This window comes from Jaculus jaculus, chromosome 5 (genome assembly GCF_020740685.1).
Source record: "Jaculus jaculus isolate mJacJac1 chromosome 5, mJacJac1.mat.Y.cur, whole genome shotgun sequence".
In the NCBI taxonomy this organism is placed as follows: Eukaryota; Metazoa; Chordata; class Mammalia; order Rodentia; family Dipodidae; genus Jaculus; species Jaculus jaculus.
In genome coordinates, this window is record NC_059106.1 from 168,902,747 (window position 1) to 168,924,249 (window position 21,503).

The 21,503-nt window shown below is 42.5% G+C and overlaps 1 protein-coding gene across 4 annotated transcripts in view; it reads left to right on the plus strand.

Annotated features, from left to right (window-relative positions):
• The window catches only part of Birc6 (baculoviral IAP repeat containing 6), a 202,419-nt gene that overhangs the window by 17,704 nt on the left and 163,212 nt on the right, over positions 1-21,503 (plus strand). For all 4 annotated transcript variants that reach the window (XM_045148971.1, XM_045148972.1, XM_045148973.1 and 1 more), the window contains exons 3-8: positions 1,861-1,998; positions 8,168-8,361; positions 11,462-11,573; positions 13,443-13,525; positions 16,277-16,499; positions 16,573-16,733. In XM_045148971.1, coding sequence (XP_045004906.1) covers positions 1,861-1,998; positions 8,168-8,361; positions 11,462-11,573; positions 13,443-13,525; positions 16,277-16,499; positions 16,573-16,733 — 911 coding nt within the window. The remainder of the gene's footprint in view (positions 1-1,860; positions 1,999-8,167; positions 8,362-11,461; positions 11,574-13,442; positions 13,526-16,276; positions 16,500-16,572; positions 16,734-21,503) is intronic.

A 21,503-nucleotide genomic window follows, 5' to 3' on the forward strand; every position in this document is an offset into this window, starting at 1 on the left:
ATGGTGCTCTGAAGCTCAGACTAGCATTGAACTCATAGCAGTCCTACCTCCGCCTCCTGAGTGCTGTGATTAAGGGTGTGCTTCACCATGCCCATTTTTGTTTGTTTATTTACTTTTTCATTATTCCAGAGAACATTCACTTAGGATTGGGAATATTGCTCAGCTCATGGAATGTAGAAGGTCCTGGGTTTGATCTTTAGTATTGAGGAAAAACAATTAGATTTCATTTAGTGTCAGTATCATAGTGGTCTATCTTATATCAGGATTGAGAACATGTTGGGAGGTTTTTTTTTTTTTTTTTGAGATAGTGTCTCACTCTAGTCCAGGTTGACCTGGAATTCTGGAATTTACTATGTAGTCTCAGGGTGGCCTTTAACTCATGGTGATCCTCCTACCTCTGCCTCCCGAGTGCTGGGATTAAAGGCATGTATCACTATGCCTGGCTTTTTTTCTTGATTAAAAAAAAAAATACACACACACACACACACACACACACACACATTTGCAAGGAGAGAGAGGGGGAGGGAGGGAGAGAGGGAGGAAGGAGGGAGAGAGGGAGGACACGAACCAGGACCTTTAGCCACTGCAAACGAATTCCAGATTCATGTACCATTTTGTGTATCTAGCTTTACATGGGTACTGGCCAATCAAACCTGGGTCCTTAGGCTTTTCAGGCAAGTGCCTTAACTGCTGAGCCATTTCTCCAGCCCTCTTGATTCTTTTTTTTGTTTTTTGGTTTTTCGAGGTAGGGTCTCACTCTGGCTCAGGCTGACCTGGAATTCACTATGTAGTCTCAGGTGGCCTTGAACTCATGGCGATCCTCCTACCTCTGCCTCCCGAGTGCTGGGATTAAAGGCGTGCGCCACCATGCCAGCCCTCTTGATTTTTAATAATTTGAAATTTTACTATTGTCCCTACACTCAGTGCATTTTTATTTATTTAGGGGCAGAGGCAGATAGAGAAAGAGAGAATAGGCACATTAGGGCCTCTAGCCATTGCAAATGAACTCCAGATGCATGCGCCACCATGTGCATCTGCCTTTATGTGGGTACCAGGGAATCAAACCTGGGTCCTTTGGCTTTGCCAGCAAGTGTCTTAACCTCCTAGCCCCTCCCCCTCTTTTTGAGGTAGGTTCTTACTCTAGGTCAGGCTGATCTGGAATTAATTATGTAGTCTCAGGGTGGTTTTGAAGCCACAATGATCCTCTTACCTCTGCTCCCGAGTGCTGGTATTAAAGGTGTGCTCCACCAGGCCGCACTCCCCCAACCAGCCTTTTTAAAAGATACTGTTTCTTTATTTGCACTCAGAGAGAGACAGAGAGAATGTACACTCCAGGGCATAGTGCCATTGAAAATGGACTCTAGAAGCATGTGATACCTTGTGCATCTGGCTTTATGTGGGTACTGGGGCATTATACCTGGGTTGTTAGGCTTTTCAGACAAGTGCCTTAACCACTGAACCATCTCCCTGGCCTTACTTTATCATTATCTTTTTAATTTTTTTTTGTTCATTTATTTAAGAGTGACAGAGAGGGAGAGAGAGAGAGGCAGGTAGAGAGAATGGGTGTGCCAGGGCCTCCAGCCACTGCAAACGAACTCCAGACGTGTGCGCCCCCTTCTGCCTCTGGCTAACGTGGGGAATCAAGCCTCGAACCGGGGTCCTTAGGCTTGACAGGCAAGCGCTTAACTGTTAAGCCATCTCTCCAGCCCTATCATTATCTTATTAAATACTTTAACTAGGCTTTGTATAAAGTAATTTTAGGTAATCTTGGTATAGTCATAATCAGACGAAGTATCTGAGAATCTGAATTGAACTTTGTTTCATTGTGCTTACTTTCTTGTGATCATAATTTTTCTTCAGGCACAGCAGCTCTTATCAGCATGTTTAGAAAAGGTGGATATTTCTAGTACGGAGGGTTATGATTTGTTCATCACACAGCTCAAAGATGGTTTAAAAAATACTTCTCATGAAACTGCAGCAAACCACAAAGTTGCAAAGGTAAGAAATTAAAATAAATGATCTGTTCTGGGTTATAGAAAGAAACACCTGTCTTTTCACTTTTCTCTTTGTACCAGAGATGCTCTAATTTCAGATTCCCTCCTCCCCCCCCCACCCCGAGGTGGGGTTTCACTGTAGCTCAGGCTGACTCTGGTCCTTAGTCTTTTCAAGCAAATGCCTTAGCAGCTGAGCCATCTCTCTGCCCCCATTTTTTCTGTTTTATGGTGTGTATGTATTTATATGTATGTATGTATGTCTGTGTATAGATGTATGAATGCCACAACGTATATGTAGAGGTCTGAGGACGACTTTGGAGTGTTTGTCTTTCTCTCTATCTCCTTATTGTTTTGTTTTTGTCACTTTGCTTAGTGTGAGTCATTCTAGCAGCCTGTGAGCTCACAGATTTTCCCAGCTTGAAATCTCAGTGCTGTAGCATGTTGGGATCACCCAACTGTACTCCACTCTGTATCTTGCTTTTTTTTTTTCCTCCTCCTTTTTCAAGGTATGATCTTGTTGTAGTCCAGGTTGACTTAAAATTCATTATATAGTCTCAGACTGGCTTGGAACTCACAGCCATCCTTCTACCTGTGCCTCCTGTGTGCTGGATTAAAGGTGTGCTCCACCACACCTGGCTCTGTGTCCTGCTTTATGTGATGCTGGAGTGGCAGACTTGTAAGGAAACATCCACCTTTAATCACTGAGCCATCTCCCCAGTCCCAACATTGTTTATTATTATTTAAAATTATTTTATTTTTTTACTTTATTTTATTATTTTATGTTATGTTTGTTATGTTATATATATAGAGAGAATATGAATTGGCATGCCAGTGCCTCAGCCACTGAAATTGAACTCCAGATGCTTGTGCCACTTCTGGGCGTGTGCGGCCTTTGCATCTGGCAAACGTGGGATTTGGAGAGTCGAACATGGATGCTTAGACTTTACAGGCAAGCGTCTTAACTGCTAAGCCATCTCTCCAGCACTATTCTCTCTCTCTTTCTCTCTTTTTTATTTGAGAGAGAGAAGAGAATGGGCGTGCCAGGGCTTCCAGCCATGGCAAACGAACTCCAGATACATAAGCCATCTTGTATATCTGGTTTATTTGGGTCCTAGGGAATCAAACCTGGGTCCTTTGGCTTTGCAGGTAAATGCCTTTATTAAGCCATTTCTCTAGCTCATTTTCTTTTTTTTTCCTTTGAAAATGGGACCATTTTATGTTTTCTTTACTCCTTTATCTTTCTTTCTCCCTGTCTCTCTCACTTGATCTCTCACTGTGTAGCCCAGGATGGCCTGAAATTACTGTTTTTTTTTTTTTTTTTTTTTTAAGCTCTTGAGAGTTGGAACTCCTAGTGTGAACCAATGCACCCCGCTTTGTACTTTTTTTTTTTTTCTTCTGAGGTAGGGGCTTCACTCTAGCTCAGGCTGGAATTCACTATGTGGTCTTCGGGTGGCCTTAAAACTCTCAGCAGTCCTGCTTCCTCTGCCTCCCGTGTGCTGGATGAAAGGCATGCACAACGCCACCACGCCCGGTGTACTTTGTGCTTTTCTTGAAATGTATTTTTTTTGGTATAACTGGAAGTGTGGGTGTGGGAAAAGAAGGTTATTCTAGTAAAATTTAAATGTGATTCAGGTACAGGTTAGGAAGTTAATTTATACTTCTTTGGTAATAGTACTTAGTAGTTTTGTAGTCTAATTTTGTCCCTCAGTCCAGCAGTATAAGTTCTTTAGTAATGATTGTAGTATTTAATAATTGTAGTTAAGCTTTGGGCTGGAAGCTGGTTTAGTGGTTAAGGCACATGCCTGCAAAGCCTAGGTTCCCAGGTTCAGTTCTCCCAAGTCCTACGTAAGCCAGATGTACATGATGGCACATGTGTCTGGAGTTCATTTGCAGTGGCTAGAGGCCCTGGTGCGCCCATTCTCACACTCTCTGTCTGTCTCTAATAACTAAATAATAATAATAAAAGATTTATTAGATATAGTTGATGCTGAAGTTCAGTCGGTGTTCAGGTCCTTGTGGCTACAGAGCCTAGCTTTTTTTTTAGAGACTCTTTTTTAAAAAATTTTTATTTATTTATTTGAGAGCGACAGACACAGAGAGAAAGACAGATAGAGGGAGAGAGAGAGAATGGGCACGCCAGGGCTTCCAGCCTCTGCAAACGAACTCCAGATGCGTGCGCCCCCTTGTGCATCTGGCTAACGTGAGACCTGGGGAACCGAGCCTCGAACTGGGGTCCTTAGGCTTCACAGGCAAGCGCTTAACCGCTAAGCCATCTCTCCAGCCCCAGAGCCTAGCTTTTAATTGCTGCTCCTGAGTTATGATGAAGGCAACACATTGCTCTATGATCGTGATACACTCTTTCATTGTCTATAACAGAATGATGATAAATACATATTTTTTTTTTCTAGGTTTGTTATTTTATTTTATTTTTTCCATTTCAGTTGAAACCATGCTTATTAAAGGAGATTAGGAAAAACACATCAAACGCAACAGAAGAAAAATTTAAATACATATTTTTAAAATATATTTTTTTAAATTTATTGAGAGCGAGAGAGAATGGGCATGCCAGGGCCTCTAGCCACTGCAAATGAACTCCAGATGCTTGCACCTTCTTGTACACCTGGTTTACTTGTGTCCTGGAGAATAGAACCGGGATCCTTTGGCTTTACAGGCAAACGCCTTAACCACTAAGCCATCTCTCCTGCCCGTAAACATATTCTTTTTTTTAAAAAATATTTATTTATTTATGAAAGAGGAAGAGACAGCGAGAAAGAGAGAATGGGCATTCCAGGGCCTCTAGCCACTACATACGAACTTAGACACATGTGCCCCCAGGTGCATCTGGCTGACATGGGCCCTGGGGAATTGAGCCTCAAACTGGGGTCCTTAGGCTTCATAGGCAAGTGCTTAAGAGCTAAGTGATCTCTCCAGCCCCTAAATATAGTCTTAAAAGTAGAGATATTTGATTGCCTACTTTGAACTTATGATTGTGTTTGTTCAAGATGAAAAATGTCATATGCTTTTAGTCATTCTTAGCTTTAGTGTGGTATACCATTTCTTTTTTAAAAAAAATTAAATTTATTTGTGAGAGGGAAAGGTAGAGACTGAGCGAGTGCATTTGTGTATGTATACGTGGGCACACAGGGCCTCTTGCTGCTGTAAATGAACCCCAGATGCATGTACCACTTCACATGGGTATTGGGGAATTGAACCCAGACTGGCTAGCTTTTCAAGCAAGTGCTTTTAATTGCTGAGTCATCTTCACAGCTCCCTTCTCCTTCTCTTCCCCTCCCCTCCCCTCCCCTTCCCTGCGCTCTCCTTCCCTTCTCTTTCCCCCTCTCTCATTCATTCATTTATTCATTCAGCTTGGTGTTCGGAGGGAGACAAGGTCTGATTCTGTAGCCTGCAACTCACTATGTATCTTAGTTAGGCTGGCCTTGATCTGGTAATCTACCTTCCTTAGCTTCCTAAGTGCTGGTATTAGAATTGTATTACAACTGGCTACTGTCACTTTAAAACAAAATGTTATTTATTTATTTATTTGAGAGAGGAAGGGAGAGAGAGGAAGATAGGGAGAGAATAGGTGTGCCAGGGGCTTTTCCAGCATGTGCTACCCTGTGCATCTCTTCTCCATCACTTTTTTTTTTTCCTGTTTTGCTTTTTTGAGGCAGAGTCTCACTCTCTAGGTGTACTCTAAGGGTGGCCTTGAACTCACAGTGATCCACCTATTTCTGCCTCCTGAATGCTGGGATTGAAGAAGTGCACCACTAGGTCCAGGTGCCACTTGTCACTTTTTTTTTTCCCCCGATGTAGGGTCTCATTCTAGTCCAGGCTGACCTGGAATTCACTCTGTAGTCTCAGGGTGGCCTCGAACTCCATCTACCTCTGCCTCCTCAGTGTTGGGATTAAAGGCATGCACCACGCCTGGCTCAGCTTGTCATATTTCTTTAAAACATTAACATATTCATTTGCAAACAGAGAGAGAGAAAGCAAAAGAGTGGGCATGTCAGGGCCTCTCACTGCTATAAATTCCAGATGCATGTGTCACTTTGTACATTTGGCTTTATGTGTATACTGTGGAATTGAACCCAAGTCTTTAGGTTTTTCAGGTAAGCACCCTAACCAATTAGCCATCTCTCCAGCCTTCCATTACATTTTTTTCTGTCAAATTTTGTATACGTTTTAAGGTTTATATATTTATTACCTACCTATCTGTCTACCTGTCTGACTTGTGGTACTGTGGATTAACTTTAGGGATTTGCACATGCTAGGCAAGTGCTGTGCCACTGATTATAGCCACAGCCCTCATTTAAATTGTTTCTTTTTTTTTTTTCCCTTCAAGGTAGGGTCTCATTCTAGTCCAGGGTGACCTGGCCTCAAACTCATAGTGATCCTACTTCTGCCTTCCAAGTAAGTGCTGGGATAAAGATGTGTACCACCACGCCCAGCAAACATTTTTTAAAAAATGTTTTACTATTTATTTATTTTTGTTTTTCTAAGTAGGGTCTCACTGTATCTCAGGCTGACCTGAAACTCACTACATAGTCTCAGGGTGGCCCCGAACTCACAGTGATCCTCCTGCCTCTGCCTTCTGAGTGCTGGGATTAAAGTCGTGTGCTACCATGCTCGGCTAATATTTTATTTTCTTTATTTTGTATTTATTTATTTAATTTATTTATTTAGAGAGGGAGAGAAAGAGAGAGGCAGATAGAGAATGGGTGCGCCATAATCCATAGCTACTGTAAACAAACTCCAGACGCATGCACCCCATTGTGCATCTAGCTTATGTGGGTACTGGGGAATCAGTCCTGGCTTCTCAAGCAAACGCCTTAACTGCGAAGTCATCTTTCTAGCCCTAATATTTTATTTTTATTTTACATATTTGAGAGACAAAGAAGCAGAGAGAGAAGCAGAATAGAGAGAATAGGCATGCCAGGGCCTCTAACCGCTGCAAATGAACTCCAGACATGTGTCACTGTGTGCATTTGGCTTACATGGGGAATTGAACCTAGGACCTTTGGCAAGCAAGCACTTTAGTGGCTTAGCCATTTCCCCAGCCCTGGGCAAACATTTTTGTTAAATAAAAAATTTGATGGATGGGTATATTTATGGGTTGTACCATGCCATATTTTGATATTGTGGAGAGATTAATCAAACTCAATGACATGACTACTATCCTCTTAAGTTTTCATTTTTTTGTGTGGTAAGGATTTTTAACGTCTGCACTTAACAGCAGTTTTCAAAAATTGTTACTAGTACCACCAACAAAATAGATTTTTTTTTTCCTGTCATTGGTGCCCTACCTAAGGTGACTAGATATTCCTTTACATCTCAGAAATGATCATAAAATACTGAAATAAGACTACAAGCTGAATTGATTGGGCAGAAGTAAAGCTTTATCAACATTATTTTTTTATTTTTAAAAAAAATATTTATTTGAGAGTGACAGAGAGAGAGAGAAAGGCAGATAGATAGATAGATAGATAGATAGATAGATAGATAGATAGATAGAGAGAATGGGCACACCAGGGCCTCCAGCCACTGCATACAAACTCCAGATGCATGCACCACCTTGTGCATCTGGCTGACGTGGGTCTTGGGGAATTGAACCTGGGTCCTTTGGCTTTGTAAGCAAATGCCTTAACAGCTAAGCCATCCCTCCAGCTTCCCCGCCTCCCTTCTTTCTTGAGCTAGAGTATCTTACTGATTCTAGAACTTGCCATTTTTTTTCCCCCAAGAGCCCTGGTGATTCTCTGTTCTTTGCTCCCTACAAGACTGGGGATTACAGATGTGTGTGGCCACACCCCACTGTGTACATGGGTCCTGAGGATTGAGCTCCAGTGACCTTTCAGGTCTCCTCAGGCCCTCATGTTTTCACAGGCGTGTTCTTGACCGCAGAGCCATCTCTGTGGCATGCGTTCCCATCTGTCAGAGCTTGTTCCACGGTGTGAGTACACACTTGTCCACGTCTGTCCTCATGGGTGCCTGATTTATTTCCACACCCACAGTTTGAATAGTAGGTTTAAATTTTTACTTCCTGTCAGGTTCCTGCTGAGAATGGTCACTTGGGTAAACTGATTTATGGTGGTACAGTTGCTTAGATCCTTCAGTCATGATTTTGATTAAAATGGTTGAGTACCGTGTCTTTTGACTTATTTCCCATTTTCTTTCAGTGGGCCACAGTTACATTTCATCTTCCTCATCATGTGTTGAAGTCCATTGCCAGTGCCATTGTAAATGAACTGAAGAAAATAAATCAAAATGTTGCTGCCTTACCCGTGGCGTCCTCTGTGATGGACAGATTGTCTTACCTCTTACCTAGTGCACGTCCAGAACTTGGAGTGGGGCCAGGCCGTTCTGTAGACAGGTAGGAATTAACGTATAGAAGTGACAGTGAGATTGAATTATTAGTTTTTGGGATTAACCAAAAATTACTGTAAATCTGATGATGAGTAGAAAAAATTTATGTTTTAAAAATTAAATTTTCACTGATATAAAAATATTGAATTAAAGTAAACTGCTAATGGAACTGGTTTTGATATAAAAGATTTTTTTGGTACATTTAAGGCATTTAAAGGGATCATAAAGCTGGGTGTGGAGGTACACACCTTCAGGCAGAGGTAGCAGGATCACCTGAGTTCAAGGCCACTATGAGACTACATAGTGAATTCCAGGTCAGCCTGGGCTAATGTGAGGCCCTACCTCAAAAAACTACAAACAAAACAACCACCACAAAAAGGTATCATAAAACTTTAATATTTTGGAATTCCCGAGTGCTGGGAGTAAAGGCCTGCACCACCATGCTTGGTTTAGAGTGTTAATCCCAGCAGTGGGGAAGCAGAGGACCCAAGGCTTTGTGCTTGTTGTCAGTCTCTAAGGGTAGGGCTCCCTCTTTGCACTTTGAATACAGTTGTGAGAGCTCTCTAGCAGAGTTTGAGTGGCGTGTACTGATTAACTCAAGAGAAGTTTGGGAGAATATTTTTCTGCTGTGCTTTTGATGACCTTTACCACCTTGAGCTCCCGGTTTCAGTTGATAGGTTGACTTTACTTTAGCATGACTGAGCTTAGTGTTAGTTCTCACTGGAAGTCTTTTGGATTTTAATTTGCATTCAAATTTTTTAAAACATTTGTTTTTTATAAAGTTTTTTTTATTGGGGGGCACAGATAGCACAGCACCAGGGCCCTCAGCCACTGCACATGAACTCCAGAAGCATGCTCCAGCTGGTGCGTCTGACTTACGTGGGTTCTGGAGAATTGAACCTGGGTCCTTTGGTTGTGCTTGCAGATGTCACTGCTAAGCTATCTCTCCAGCCCTGTAGTCTTTCTTTAAAAAAAAAAAACAAAGCACAAAACGGGCGTGGTGGCGCACGCCTTTAATCCCAGCACTTGGGAGGTAGAGCTAGGAGGATTGCCGAGAGTTTGAGGCCACCCTGAGACTCCATAGTGAATTTCAGGTCAGCCTGGGCTGGAGTGAATCCCTACCTCGAAAAACCAAAAAAACAAAAACAAAAACAAAAAACAACAAACCAACAAAAAAAAAACCCTCCGATACCTTTGACAGTTTGGACTCTGAGTAAGCTGATGTATTTTACTATGAAAGTGTGAAGATCTCCGTTTTTTTTTTTGGATTCAGACCCTACCTATGTAGCTCAGGATTGCCTCTGACTCATGATTGGCACTCCTGCCTCAGTCTTGTGAGTGCTGGCATATGTGCCTTCATCATGCCCAGCTGAGATTTGGTTTTCAAAAACTTCTAGCTGGTATAGTTTTTCTGGAGGCAACTTGTCCCTTCATCCCAGATCATCTGTTCTCTATGTGGTAAGAATTCATTATTGCTTAATTTAATCTACCTCTGTAGCCACTAACTAGATTTTATTTTTCTTAACTCTTGGTAAGAAAATTCCTAAAAGTGATCATTTTCATTTGAAAGTAAAAATTAATGATGGTGCCGGGCGTGGTGATGCACACCTTTAATCCCAACACTTGGGAGGCAGAGGTAGGAGGATTGCCCTGAGTTTGAGGCCACCAAGAGATAACCTAGTGAATTCCAGGTCAGCCTGGGTTACAGTGAGACCCTACCTTGAAAAGCCAAAAAGAAAAGCTTTTTTTCCTTTTTTACAGATAGGGTCTCACTCTAGTGTAGGCTGACCTGGAATCCATTATGAAGTTTTGGGGTGTCGCTGAACTCCTAGCTTTTCCAAGTCCTGGGATTAAAGGTTTGTGCCACCAAGTCTGGCCTCATTAGCATTTTTTTTAAATTAAAAAAAATTTTTGTTTATTTTTACTCATTTATTTGAGAGCAACAGATGGGGGGGGGAAGAGAGGGAGAGAGAGAGGGAAGGAGGGAGAGAGAGAGAGGGAAGGAGGGAGAGGAGAGAGAATGGGCAAACCAGGGCTTCCAGCCACTGCAAAGGAACTCCCTCCAGATGTATGTGCCCCCTTGTGCATCTGGCTGATGTGGGTCCTGGGAATCGAGCCTCGAACTGGGGTCCTTAGGCTTTACAGGCAAGTGCTTAACCACTAAGCCATCTCTCCAGCCCTCATTAGCATTTTTATTGTTAATTTAGTAAGGCTTTAAAAAATTTTTTCATTTTAGAGAGAGAGAGTTGGCATGTCACAGCCTCAGCTGCTCCAATTGAACTCCAGACGCTTGCGCCATCTAATGGCTAGGTGCAACCCTGCTTCACCTTGTGCGTCTGGCTCCCATGGGCCCTGGAGAGTTGAATATGGGGACCTTAGGCTTCGCAGGCAAGCGCCTTAACTGCTTAGCTATCTCTCCAGCCCCAGTAAGGTATTTTTGTGATGTTAAGTCCTCCTTTTCTCTCTCTCTCTCTCTATCTTTTTTTTTTTTAGTTTTTCATTTTAGGTTTTTTGTTTTTTTTTTTTGGTTTTCGAGGTAGGGTCTCACTCTGGCCCAGACTGGCCTGAAATTCATTATGGAGTCTCAGGGTGGCCTCGAACTCACAGCGATCCTCCTACCTCTGCCTCCCAAATGCTGGGATTAAAGGCATGTGCCACCACGCCCGGCTTTGTTTTAGTTTTTTTGAGGTAGGGCGTCACTTTGGGTCAGGCTGACATGGACTTCATTGTAGGCTCTGGATGGCCTCTAACTCACAGTGATCCTCCTACCTCTCTCCCTTCTGAGTGTTGTGATCAAACATGTGCGCCACCATGCCTGGCAATCCTCCTCTTTTTAAAAAATATATTTTATTTATTTGAGAGAGGGAGGGAGGGGAGGGAGAGGGAGAGGTAGACGGAGAGGGTGACGGGTTAGGGTTAGGGTGCATGCATCCCCTTGTGCATCTGGCTAATGTGGGTCCTGGAGAATCGAACCAGGATCCTTTGGCTTTGCAGGCAAGTGCCTTAAGCACTAATACATCTCTCCAGCCCAAGTCCTCCTTTTTAGGAACTACTTTCCCTCTAGTTTGAGTCAATGCTTCAGTCACATAAAGAATGTTTCCTTGTAGGTCATTAATGTACAGTGAAGCAAGCAGACGGGAGACGTTCACCTCATGGCCTCATGTAGGCTATAGGTGGGCACAGCCAGATCCCATGGCTCAAGCTGGATTTTATCACCAGGTAAATATATCAAAAATACTTTTTAAAAAGACAGATATTTCTTTGAATGATTAATTTGTATATGTGTGTATATATGGGTGTATGTGCCACTGTGTGCATGTGCCGGTGAGAGCAAGACGTCGAGGTGTATGCGCTCTACCTTCTTTTAGACAGGCTCTCTTGAACCCTGCTGATGAACATTAGAGTAGGTGGCCCAACAGCTTCCGATTCTCCTGGCACACACCTTGAATCTCAGCACAGGGGAGGCAGAAGTAGGAGAGAATCACTATGAATTTGAGGCCTCCCTGAGACTACATAGTGAATTCCAGGTCAGCCTGAGCTAGAGTGAAACTCTACCTCAAAAAAAAAAGAAAAGAAAAGAAAAGAAAAGAAAACAAAAACCAAAAACAGGGCTGGGGGGATGGCTCAGTGGTTAAGGCATTTGCCTGCAAAGCCAAAGGACCCACGTTAGCCAGATGTACAAGGGGTCGCACGCATCTGGACTTTGTTTGCAGTGGCTGGAAGTCCTGGCACGTCCAGTCTCTCTCTTTTCTCTCTTTCACTTTCTCTGTCCAATAAATAAAAATAGAGTGTTTGCTTAAAATAAACGCACAAAAATACAGATTCTCCTGCCCTTTTTTCATTGTTATGAGCCCTTTCGGGCCATAGATGCATGGACATCTAGCATTATGTGTATTTTCTAGGGAATTAAGCCTGGTTAGTAGGCTTTGCAAGCAAGCATCTTAACCACTGAGCAATCTTCCCAGCATGCCTTTAATTGCAGCACAGAGGTAGGAAGGAGGGAGGCTCACCATGAATTTGAGGCATCCCTGAAGCTACATAGTGAATTCTAGTTTAGGCTGGTCTAGAGACTGTACCCCAAAAAAACCTAAAGGGAAAAAAAAGCTAAAGAAAAAAAAAACACCTTAAGAAAATGGACCATTATAGAAAGCTTTATTATACTGAAATTAAAGGGAAGGCAGGAAAAATAATTTTAGCTAGGTTTAATTCATTAGTAGGAAACTTCTTGGTTTACTACTGATTTGCCACTGCTAACGAGTGTAACAAATCGATTTTTTTAATGTCAGTTTGTATGAAGCAGCTGCCACCCATCGGTGTTATGCTATACGGAATCTGAGAATGATTCTCTCAAAATGTTGAATTATCTTAATGTTTTCGTGAAAGCTTCATAAAGAAAGCATAGATGCACATGCATTACTTACCTTTCTATATACATTTCCTTTCCTTTTATCTTTTTTTTGTTTGTTTGTTTGTTTTCTGAGGTAGGCTGACCTAGAATTTACTATGTAGTCTCTGGGAGGCCTCAAACCCATCCTCCTGCCTCTGCCTCCTGAGTGCTGGGACTAAAGGTGTGCACCAGCACACCTGGCTGATGCATACATAATTTTTTTTTTTTTTTTCTTTTTTGAGGTAGAGTCTCACTCTGGCTCAGGTTGACTTGGAATTCACTATGTAGTCTCAGGGTGGCCCGGACTCTCAGCGATCCTCCTACCTCTGCCTCCCAAGTGCCGGGATTAAAGGCGTGCGCCACCACGCCCGGCATGTAATGTTTTAAAATTATTATTTTTTTATTGGTGAGAGTAAGAAGCAGATAGAAAGAGAATGGGTGTGCCAGGGCCTCTAGTTGCTGCAAACAAACTCTAGATGCATGTGCCACATTGTGTATCTGGCTTTATGTGGGTCCTGGAGATTTGAGCCTGGGCTATTTGGCTTTGCAGGCAAGGACCTTATCTGATAAGCCATCTCTCCAGCATGTATATGTATGTGTGTGTGTGTGCGTATAGAAATACAAACTTTTCAAGAGTTTTCTTTAAAAAAAACATTGGAAAAATGATTCCCTCTCTTCCTTCCCTTTGTTTAATTTTTCAGCCTGCCTCATCAGGAGATGACAGGGCCATGTGCTTTACTTGCAGTGTATGTCTTGTTTGTTGGGAACCTACAGATGAGCCGTGGTGAGTATTAAGGGTATAGTAGGCTGCTCGCACTCTACGTGGGCTTCTGTTTACATTGCTGGTTTGATCACATTTGACCTGTTGCTGTGCATATCATTCAGCGTGTGAGGTGGCGGTGTGTGTATTCTTCCTGCCAGTTGTATTCAGTGCCTCTGAGGCCTGTGACCTTCCACAATAGGAGAGTGTAAAAATAGAAGTAAGTGCCCCATAAGCTAGAAGACACGCTAAAGGGAATGGCAGTATTATCCTAGCAGCACTGTTCTGCTCCATTGAGGAGACAGTATTGACAGTTTGGACAGCATTAACAGTATACAGTCATTTTTTTTTTCCCCTGAAGTGGGGTTTCACCCTAGTCCAGGCTGACCTGGAATTCACTTTGTAGTCTCAAGGTGGCCTTGAACTCATGGTGATCCTCCTACTTCAGCCTCCCAAGTGCTGGGATTAAAGACGTGTGCCACCACGCCTGGCTACAGTGTATAGTTTGAATGTTACAATAAGCTTAAGAATTCGCTCCATACATATCTACAATCTAACCTGATCATAATCTCCTCTCATCCTCCTCCTTTTATTGTCTCTTTTTTTAAAAAATATTTTTATTTATTAGAGATAGATGGAGGGAGGGAGACAGTGAGAATGGGCGTGTCAGGGCCATGTGGCACCATATGCATCTGGCTTACATAGGCACTGGGTCCTTAGGCTTCACAGGCAAGCACCTTAAGTGCTAAGCAACGACTCCACTTGTCTCCAACCCTCTAGTTTCATTTTTTTGTTTTTGTTTTTCAAGGTAGGGTCTCACTCTAGTCCAGGCTCTAGTTTCATAGCTTATCCCCCTTTGAAAAATTTTTGTTGTTGTTATTTTTATTTATTTATTTGAGAGTGACAGAGAGAGAGAGAGAGAGGGAGGGAGGGAGGGAGGGAGGGAGGGAGGGAGGAAGAGGGAGGGAGAGGGAGAGAGAGGGAGGGAGAGAATGGGCATGCCAGGGCCTCCAGCCATTGCAAATGAACTCCAGATGCGTGCGCCTCCTTGTGCATCTGGTTAACATGGATCCTGGGGAATCGAGCCTTGAACTGGGGTCCTTAGGCTTCACAGGCAAGCGCTTAACCACTAAGCCATCTGTCCAACCCCAGCTTCCTCCCTTTTAAAAAATAGCATTTGAGAGGGGGAGAGAATGTGCATGCTAGGGCCTCCTGCCCCTACAAGCGAACTCCAGACACATGCAGTGCTGTGTGCATCTCCCTTTATATGGGTGCTGGTGAATTGAACCTGAGCTGTCAGACTTTGCAAGGTAGCACCTTTAAACGTGAGGTCTTTTTCCCAGCCCCGTTTTATTTTATTTTATTTTAAAATATTGGCTTATTTATTTGAAAGAGAGAGAAGGGAGAGAAAGAAAGAATGGGTGCGCTAAGGCCCCAGCCACTGCAGATGAACTCCAAATGCATGCATCACTTTGTACCTCTGGCTTTATATGAGTACTTGGGAATTAAACCTGGGTCCTTTGGTTTTGATGGCAAGCACCCTAACCTCTAAGCTGTCTCTTCAGCCCACCCCTCTCCCCTTTTCTTCTGACATAGTCTTTGTTGGCCTGGAGCTCACTTACTATCTACACCAGATCAGCCTTAATATATCTCTGCCTCCTTAATGCTGGGAATATTTGCTGAAGGTCATCTTACTAGTAAATGATAGTAACCCCTCCCCCAAATGAACATACACAAAACTTTGTCACAATTAAAGAAAAGGAAAGGAAGAAAGAATGAATGAAATGAAAAAAGATTAAAACTCAGGTAAGAACAAAAGGTAGCAAAGAGGGCTGAGAAATGGCTTAGTGGTCAAGATGCTTGCTTTCGAAGACTAACTACCCGGGTTGATTCCCCAGTACTCATGCAAAGCTGGACACACAAAGTGGCACACGCATCTGGAGTTCATTTGCAGTGGCTGGAGACCCTGGCATGCCCATTATCTCTCTCTCACTTCCTATCTTTCTCTCTCTTTGCTTGCAAATAAATAATTTTTTTTAAAAAGGTAGCAAAAGTAAATATATTATGCATTTAGATGGAAATATGGCCCACATAGGCTGGGGGGCAGTAATGTGAAGAGATTTATAGAAGACATCTGTTCATTACAAATTGCTCAGGTTATAAATTACATGAACGTAGCAATAATAGCATAGTGCACATGCACTTTAAACAGTATACTCTGAGGAATAGAAGTTTTCTGAGTAACATTTTCTCTCCTTTGGATAAGAAGAAGGGCTCCTTCTTTGTAGGAGCATCCTGACCTTTCCAGGCTCTGCTAGAAACTGTAGATAGAAGACTCAGAAAGAGGTAGCCAGAAGGAAATGAACCCAGTTGGCAGGTGACTGTCATTAATGAAAGTGCACTACTGCTGGTTTCAGTTCATTTGAGATGGACTTTTCATTTGTAATTCATTAAAGGGGGCGGTAATTGCTGCTGCTGTGTGTGTTGGTGAATATTGAATGTGTTGCCACTGTGAATGGTGGAACATGCTAGAGTAATCTTGTAAAATTGAATGCTTTCATGTCTAGTGGTAGAGCGCCTGTCTAGCATACTCCAGGTCCTGGATTACGAAAAAATCCAAACAGGGTAAAACTGTAATGCTTGGTGAAATTAAGATGTTTCACTAGTTCAGATGTTTGCACAAAAAATTTAATGATTCTGGAGTTCTATTTTTTAATACACGAGTTTACTTGCTTTGCTAGTGAGTGAACTCTTTGTTTCTTAATCTCTGTAAAGGTCTGAGCACGAGAGACATTCCCCAAACTGCCCGTTTGTGAAAGGCGAGCACACGCAGAATGTGCCGTTGTCAGTCACTCTTGCAACAAGTCCCGCACAGTTTCCTTGTACAGACGGAACGGACAGAATATCTTGCTTTGGGTCGGGGAGCTGCCCTCATTTTCTAGCGGCTGCAACTAAACGAGGAAAGATCTGCATATGGGATGTTTCCAAACTTATGAAGGTGTGTTTTATTTTCAAAGTAACACATTAGTAATTGAAAAGTAAAAAAGTTGTAAACAGGCTTTCATTTACAGGTGCACTTAAAATTTGAAATCAATGCCTATGACCCAGCCATTGTGCAGCGCCTTATTCTGTCAGGAGAGCCAAGCTCAGGACTTGACTCTAGGAGACCGACACTGGCATGGCTGGAGGATTCTTCCAGCTGCTCAGACATACCAAAACTGGAAGGAGATAGGTATGTGGCCTTAATTTCAGTAGTATTTATGGTATTCATGGTTTCTTTTTCTAAGCATTTTATTCTCATTGTTAAAATTGAATCAAAAATCTTTTTAGTTAAGACATTAGACTTGCTGTGTGATTCTGAAGGAGAATATTTTGTTTAAAACCACCACAGATTAGCTGTGTACAATGGCTCACATGTGCAATCCCAGCATTTGGGATGCTGAGGCAAGAGGACCTCCGTAAGTTTGAGGCCAGCCTGGTCTGCATAAGGAGTTTTAGACTCTCCTGGGCAGTAGAGTGAGATACTATCTAAAAAAATGTACATTAAAAGCCGGGCGTGGTGGTGCACGCCTTTAATCCCAGCACTTGGGAGGCAGAGGTAGGAGGATCGCCATGAGTTGGAGGCCACCCTGAGACTCCATAGTGAATTCCAGGTCAGCCTGGGCCAGAGTGAGACCCTACCTTGAAACACACACACAAAAAGAACATTTTCTCAGTCTGTAAAAATCTATTTTTAAAATATCTTGGCAGCCTCCATACATATACACAATGTACTCCTCCCATCACCCTCCTTTATCTCCTTCCCTATGTCTCCTCTACTGAAATTCTTGAAGTCATCATGTTTTCTTTTTTGCCCTCATATCATATCATATACTTGGTTTGTATTAGTGTCAGGCACTGTGAGTTCATGGATGCAAAAACATGTGTGTGTGTGTGTGTGTATTGTTGTTGTTTGGTTTTTTGAAACCCCCCCCCAAAATAAAAATAAAAAATAAAAACAATTATCATATTGAAAAATAAAGGACCCACGTTAGCTAGATGCACAAGGTGGCGCATGTGTCTGGAGTTCATTTGCAGTGGCTGAAGGCCCTGGCACGCCCATTCTCTTTCTCTCTCCCTCTTTCTTTCTGTCAAATAAATAGTTAAAATAAAACAAAATATTTTTAAAAAAGAAAAATAATGTCTAAGGGTTGTTTAGCATCTGAGGCCCTGGGTTTGTACCCAGCACCAAAAGAAGCAAATGAAAGAAGATGGGCGTGGTGAAACACTCTTATAACCCTAGTACTTCGGAGGCAAAGGTAGGAGGCATTGCCATGAGGGGAAGGCCAGCCTGGGCTATAGACTGCACTCCAGGTCACCCTGGGCTAGAGAGAGACCCTGCCTCAAAAATAAACAAAAACCCCACCTTCCCCCCCAAAATGACAAAAAATCCCAAAAGAGCTAGGCATGTTGGCACACACCTCTAATCCCAGTACTTGGGAGGCAGAAGTAGGAAGATTGCTGTGAGTTCGATGGTACTCTGAGACTAGTGAATTCTAGGTCAGCCTGAGATATAGTGAGACCCTACCTCGAACTCCCCCCGCCCCCTGCCAATAAAAATAATAAAGAGGAAGGAAGGGGGTGGTTGGAAAAAAGCCAGACATAGCCTGTAATCCTTGCCCACAGAAGGCTGAGACAAAAGGATTGCCATGAGTTTGTGGGCTACAGATAAATTCCAGGATAGACAGACCCTGCTTCAAAAAGCAAGGGGAAAGAAATGGAACCCTTTGTTCGATTTGTAATTTTTCTTTCTACTAAATTTTTTCATAGCAGAGTTGAACCAAATGATTCCCTCAGATTATGTAAGTAAATTTTACTAATGAATAATGGAATGACTTTAGATGAAGCAAGAAGTCAATTATTTAAAACAATATGTTATTTGTGAGCTGTAGGTTTTTTGTTTTTTGTTTTTTGTTTTTTGATTTAGGAGAGGAAGGGGGAGAGAGAATTGGTATTCAAGGGCCTTAGCCACTCACTGCAAACAAACTATAGATGTGTGTATTACCTTGTGCATCTGGCTTTTGTGGGTCCTGGGGAACCAAACCTAGGTCCTTTGGCTTCTCAGGCAAGTGCCTTAAGTGCTGTCCCATCTTTTCAGCTCGCTTTTTAAATTTATTTTCTTTCTTCCCTCCCTCCATCCCTCCCTCCCTCTCTCTCTCTCTCTCTCTCTCTTTATTTCTTTCATCTATCTATTTGTTTGTCTGTTTATCTGAGGTGGGGGGGGGAGGAGAGAATGGTCATACCAGAGCCTTCAGCCACTGCAGATGAACTCCAGATGCATATGCATGTACATTTTTATGTGGGTACTGGGGAATGGAACCTGGGTTCTTTGTCTTGTCAGGCAAGTGCTTTAACTAATAAGCCATCTCTCCTGCTTTTTATCTTTTTCCCCTTAATTTTAATTTCTTTTTCCCCTGAGGTAGGGGCTCACTCTAGCTCAGGCTGACCTGGAATTCAGTATGTTGTCTCAGGGTAGCCTCGAATTCATGGCAGTCCTCCTGCCTCTGCCTCTGCCTCCCGAGTGCTGGGATTAAAGGTGTGTGCCACCATGCCTGGTTTAATGTTAATTATTTTGGGAAACAGTATTTTACTGTTGTTGAAATCACTATGTTTTAGGCTGGTGTGGAATTTGTGGTATTCTGCCTGCCTCAGTCTTCTCAATGTTGGGGTTACAAGTATTTGTCTGGCTTGAAGCAGCATCATCTTGTAAAAATATTTATTTGAGAGAGATTGAGTTTAAGATTATAGGTGTATCGGGCCTCCTGCCACTACAGAACTCTAAAACATTGAACCTCTTTGTGTGTCTGGCTTTCTGTGGGCATCAGGGAATCAAAACTGGGCATTCATACTTTGCAAGCAAGCACTTTAACCTCTAAACCATCTCTCCAGCCTCAAGGCACCTTAACTTTGGCTGTAGAAATATTTTGATGTCATTGTTGCTCTGTATTCTACATCATGTTCTCTGATACCATTATTATTATTATTATTAATTTATTTATTTTCAAGGTAAGGTCTCACTCTAGGTCAGGCTGACCTGGAATTCACCATGTAGTCTCAGGGTGGCCTTGAACTCTTAGCGATCTTCCTACCTCTGCCTCCCCAGTGCTGGGAGTAAAAGCGTGCACCACCACACCTGACTCCCTCCTGATTTTTGTTTCTATTAAAACTCCACAAGTGGCTGGAAAGATGGCTCAGATGTTAAGTTGCTGGCCTGAAAGTCCTAATTACCTAGGTTTCGTTCCCCAGTACCCATGAGAAAGCAGATGCAGGAAGTGTCAGGCGCTACGAGGTCATGGATATCCAGGCCATTTTATGTCTGGAAGGGAAGCATAATTTAAGGAGTCCTACTCTTACAATGGTTCATTCTTTCCGCCACATCTTCCTCAACAGACCTTGAGCCTTGGAAGGTGTGATAAAGATATTGTAATACTGAGCACTCCTGTCACTTCTTTCCAGCACCATGATGCTTTCTGAGTCATCCCAAGGTCACTGCCATCTGCAAAGAGAAAATTCTCTACCAAAAGCTAGAGTAGCATTAATATAAGGGTATGAACATTAAGAGAAGTGCTTACTAGGCAGTTTGATAAGCATAGTATATACATTTAGCCAGACGGCAGCAGATGTTACGCCCCTAGGGCTCATGACTACCCCTGTTTTATGTTTTCAGTATCAGGGATGTATTCCCTCCCATGGAATGGGCCTGTAGTCCAAGTCCAGGATGGCTATATTTTTTGAGGTAGGGTCTCACTCTAGCCCAGGCTGACTTGGAATTCACTATGTAGTCTCAGTGTGGCCTTGAACTCAGGACGATCCTCCTACCTCTGCCTCCCAAGTGCTGGGATTAAAGACGTGCGCCACCACGCCTGGCCTTTATTTCTATATTTGCTTGGCTGTCATGTTTTGTGTGTGCATGTAGATGTGCCCTTGCCATGCCCTGTCTGTTCGCCTGTGGTGGTGGTTGCTCTCCTATAGCGGCCAGAGCGGACCTTCAGGTGACTCACTTTCTGCATGATTATTTATTTGTTTAACTTCATACTTCAGAGCTTGTGGAGCTCCAAAGATCCTCAGATGTATGCACTGAGCCCTCTGCCCAGTCTGGTAAATTTATTTATTTTCTTCTCCCTCGCCCCTCCCCCCCAGCTAGTATCTCACTGTTGTCTAGCCTGACTTGAAACTCACTCTAGTCCCAGGCTGGCCTGGAACTTACAAAGTCCCTCCTACTTCTGCCTCCCACAATTTTCTTTTTTTTCTTTTCAATTAACAACTTCCATGATTATTAAAAAAATCTCATGATAATACCGTCCCTCCCTCACTTTTTCCCCTTTCAAACTCCATTCTCCATCATATCCCCTCTCCAACTCAATCAGTCTCTCTTTTATTTTGAGGTATCGCTCTAGCCCAGGCTGACCTGGAATTCACTATGTAGTGCAAGCCTACTCAAACTCACAGCAACCCTCCTGCCTCTGCCTTCCGACTGCTGGGATTAAAGGCGTGTGCCACCATGCCCGGCTCTCTCTTTTTTTTAAATTATGTGAAAAATAATGTCATTGTGTACTTTTAATGTAATGTTGTAAAATAGTATACATAAAATGTACAGATGAGATTTTTCAGGTTTGATTTTATCTAAGAATCTCATAATTTTTCTCATAAAATCTGTCAGGTACAGATCATCATATTTGAAGTCTTTTTGAACTATCTGTTCTGGTTTATGGTATTCATCTGGTACTCCTCTTAATATTAACACAGTAAATTTCTTCTTTAAAATGTACTTCTACTTTATTTTACCTTTTAGCTCACTATGGCTGGGTGACACTGTCATTTTTCTTAATGTTAAAGCCCTTTGGTACTTGCAGTCTCTTGTGTTTTCTCAATTCTTGCTAACTCTTAAACATTAATTTTTTTTAGAATATAGTTTTTTTTTTTTTTGAGAGAGAGAGAGAGAGAGAGAGAGGGAATATGAGAG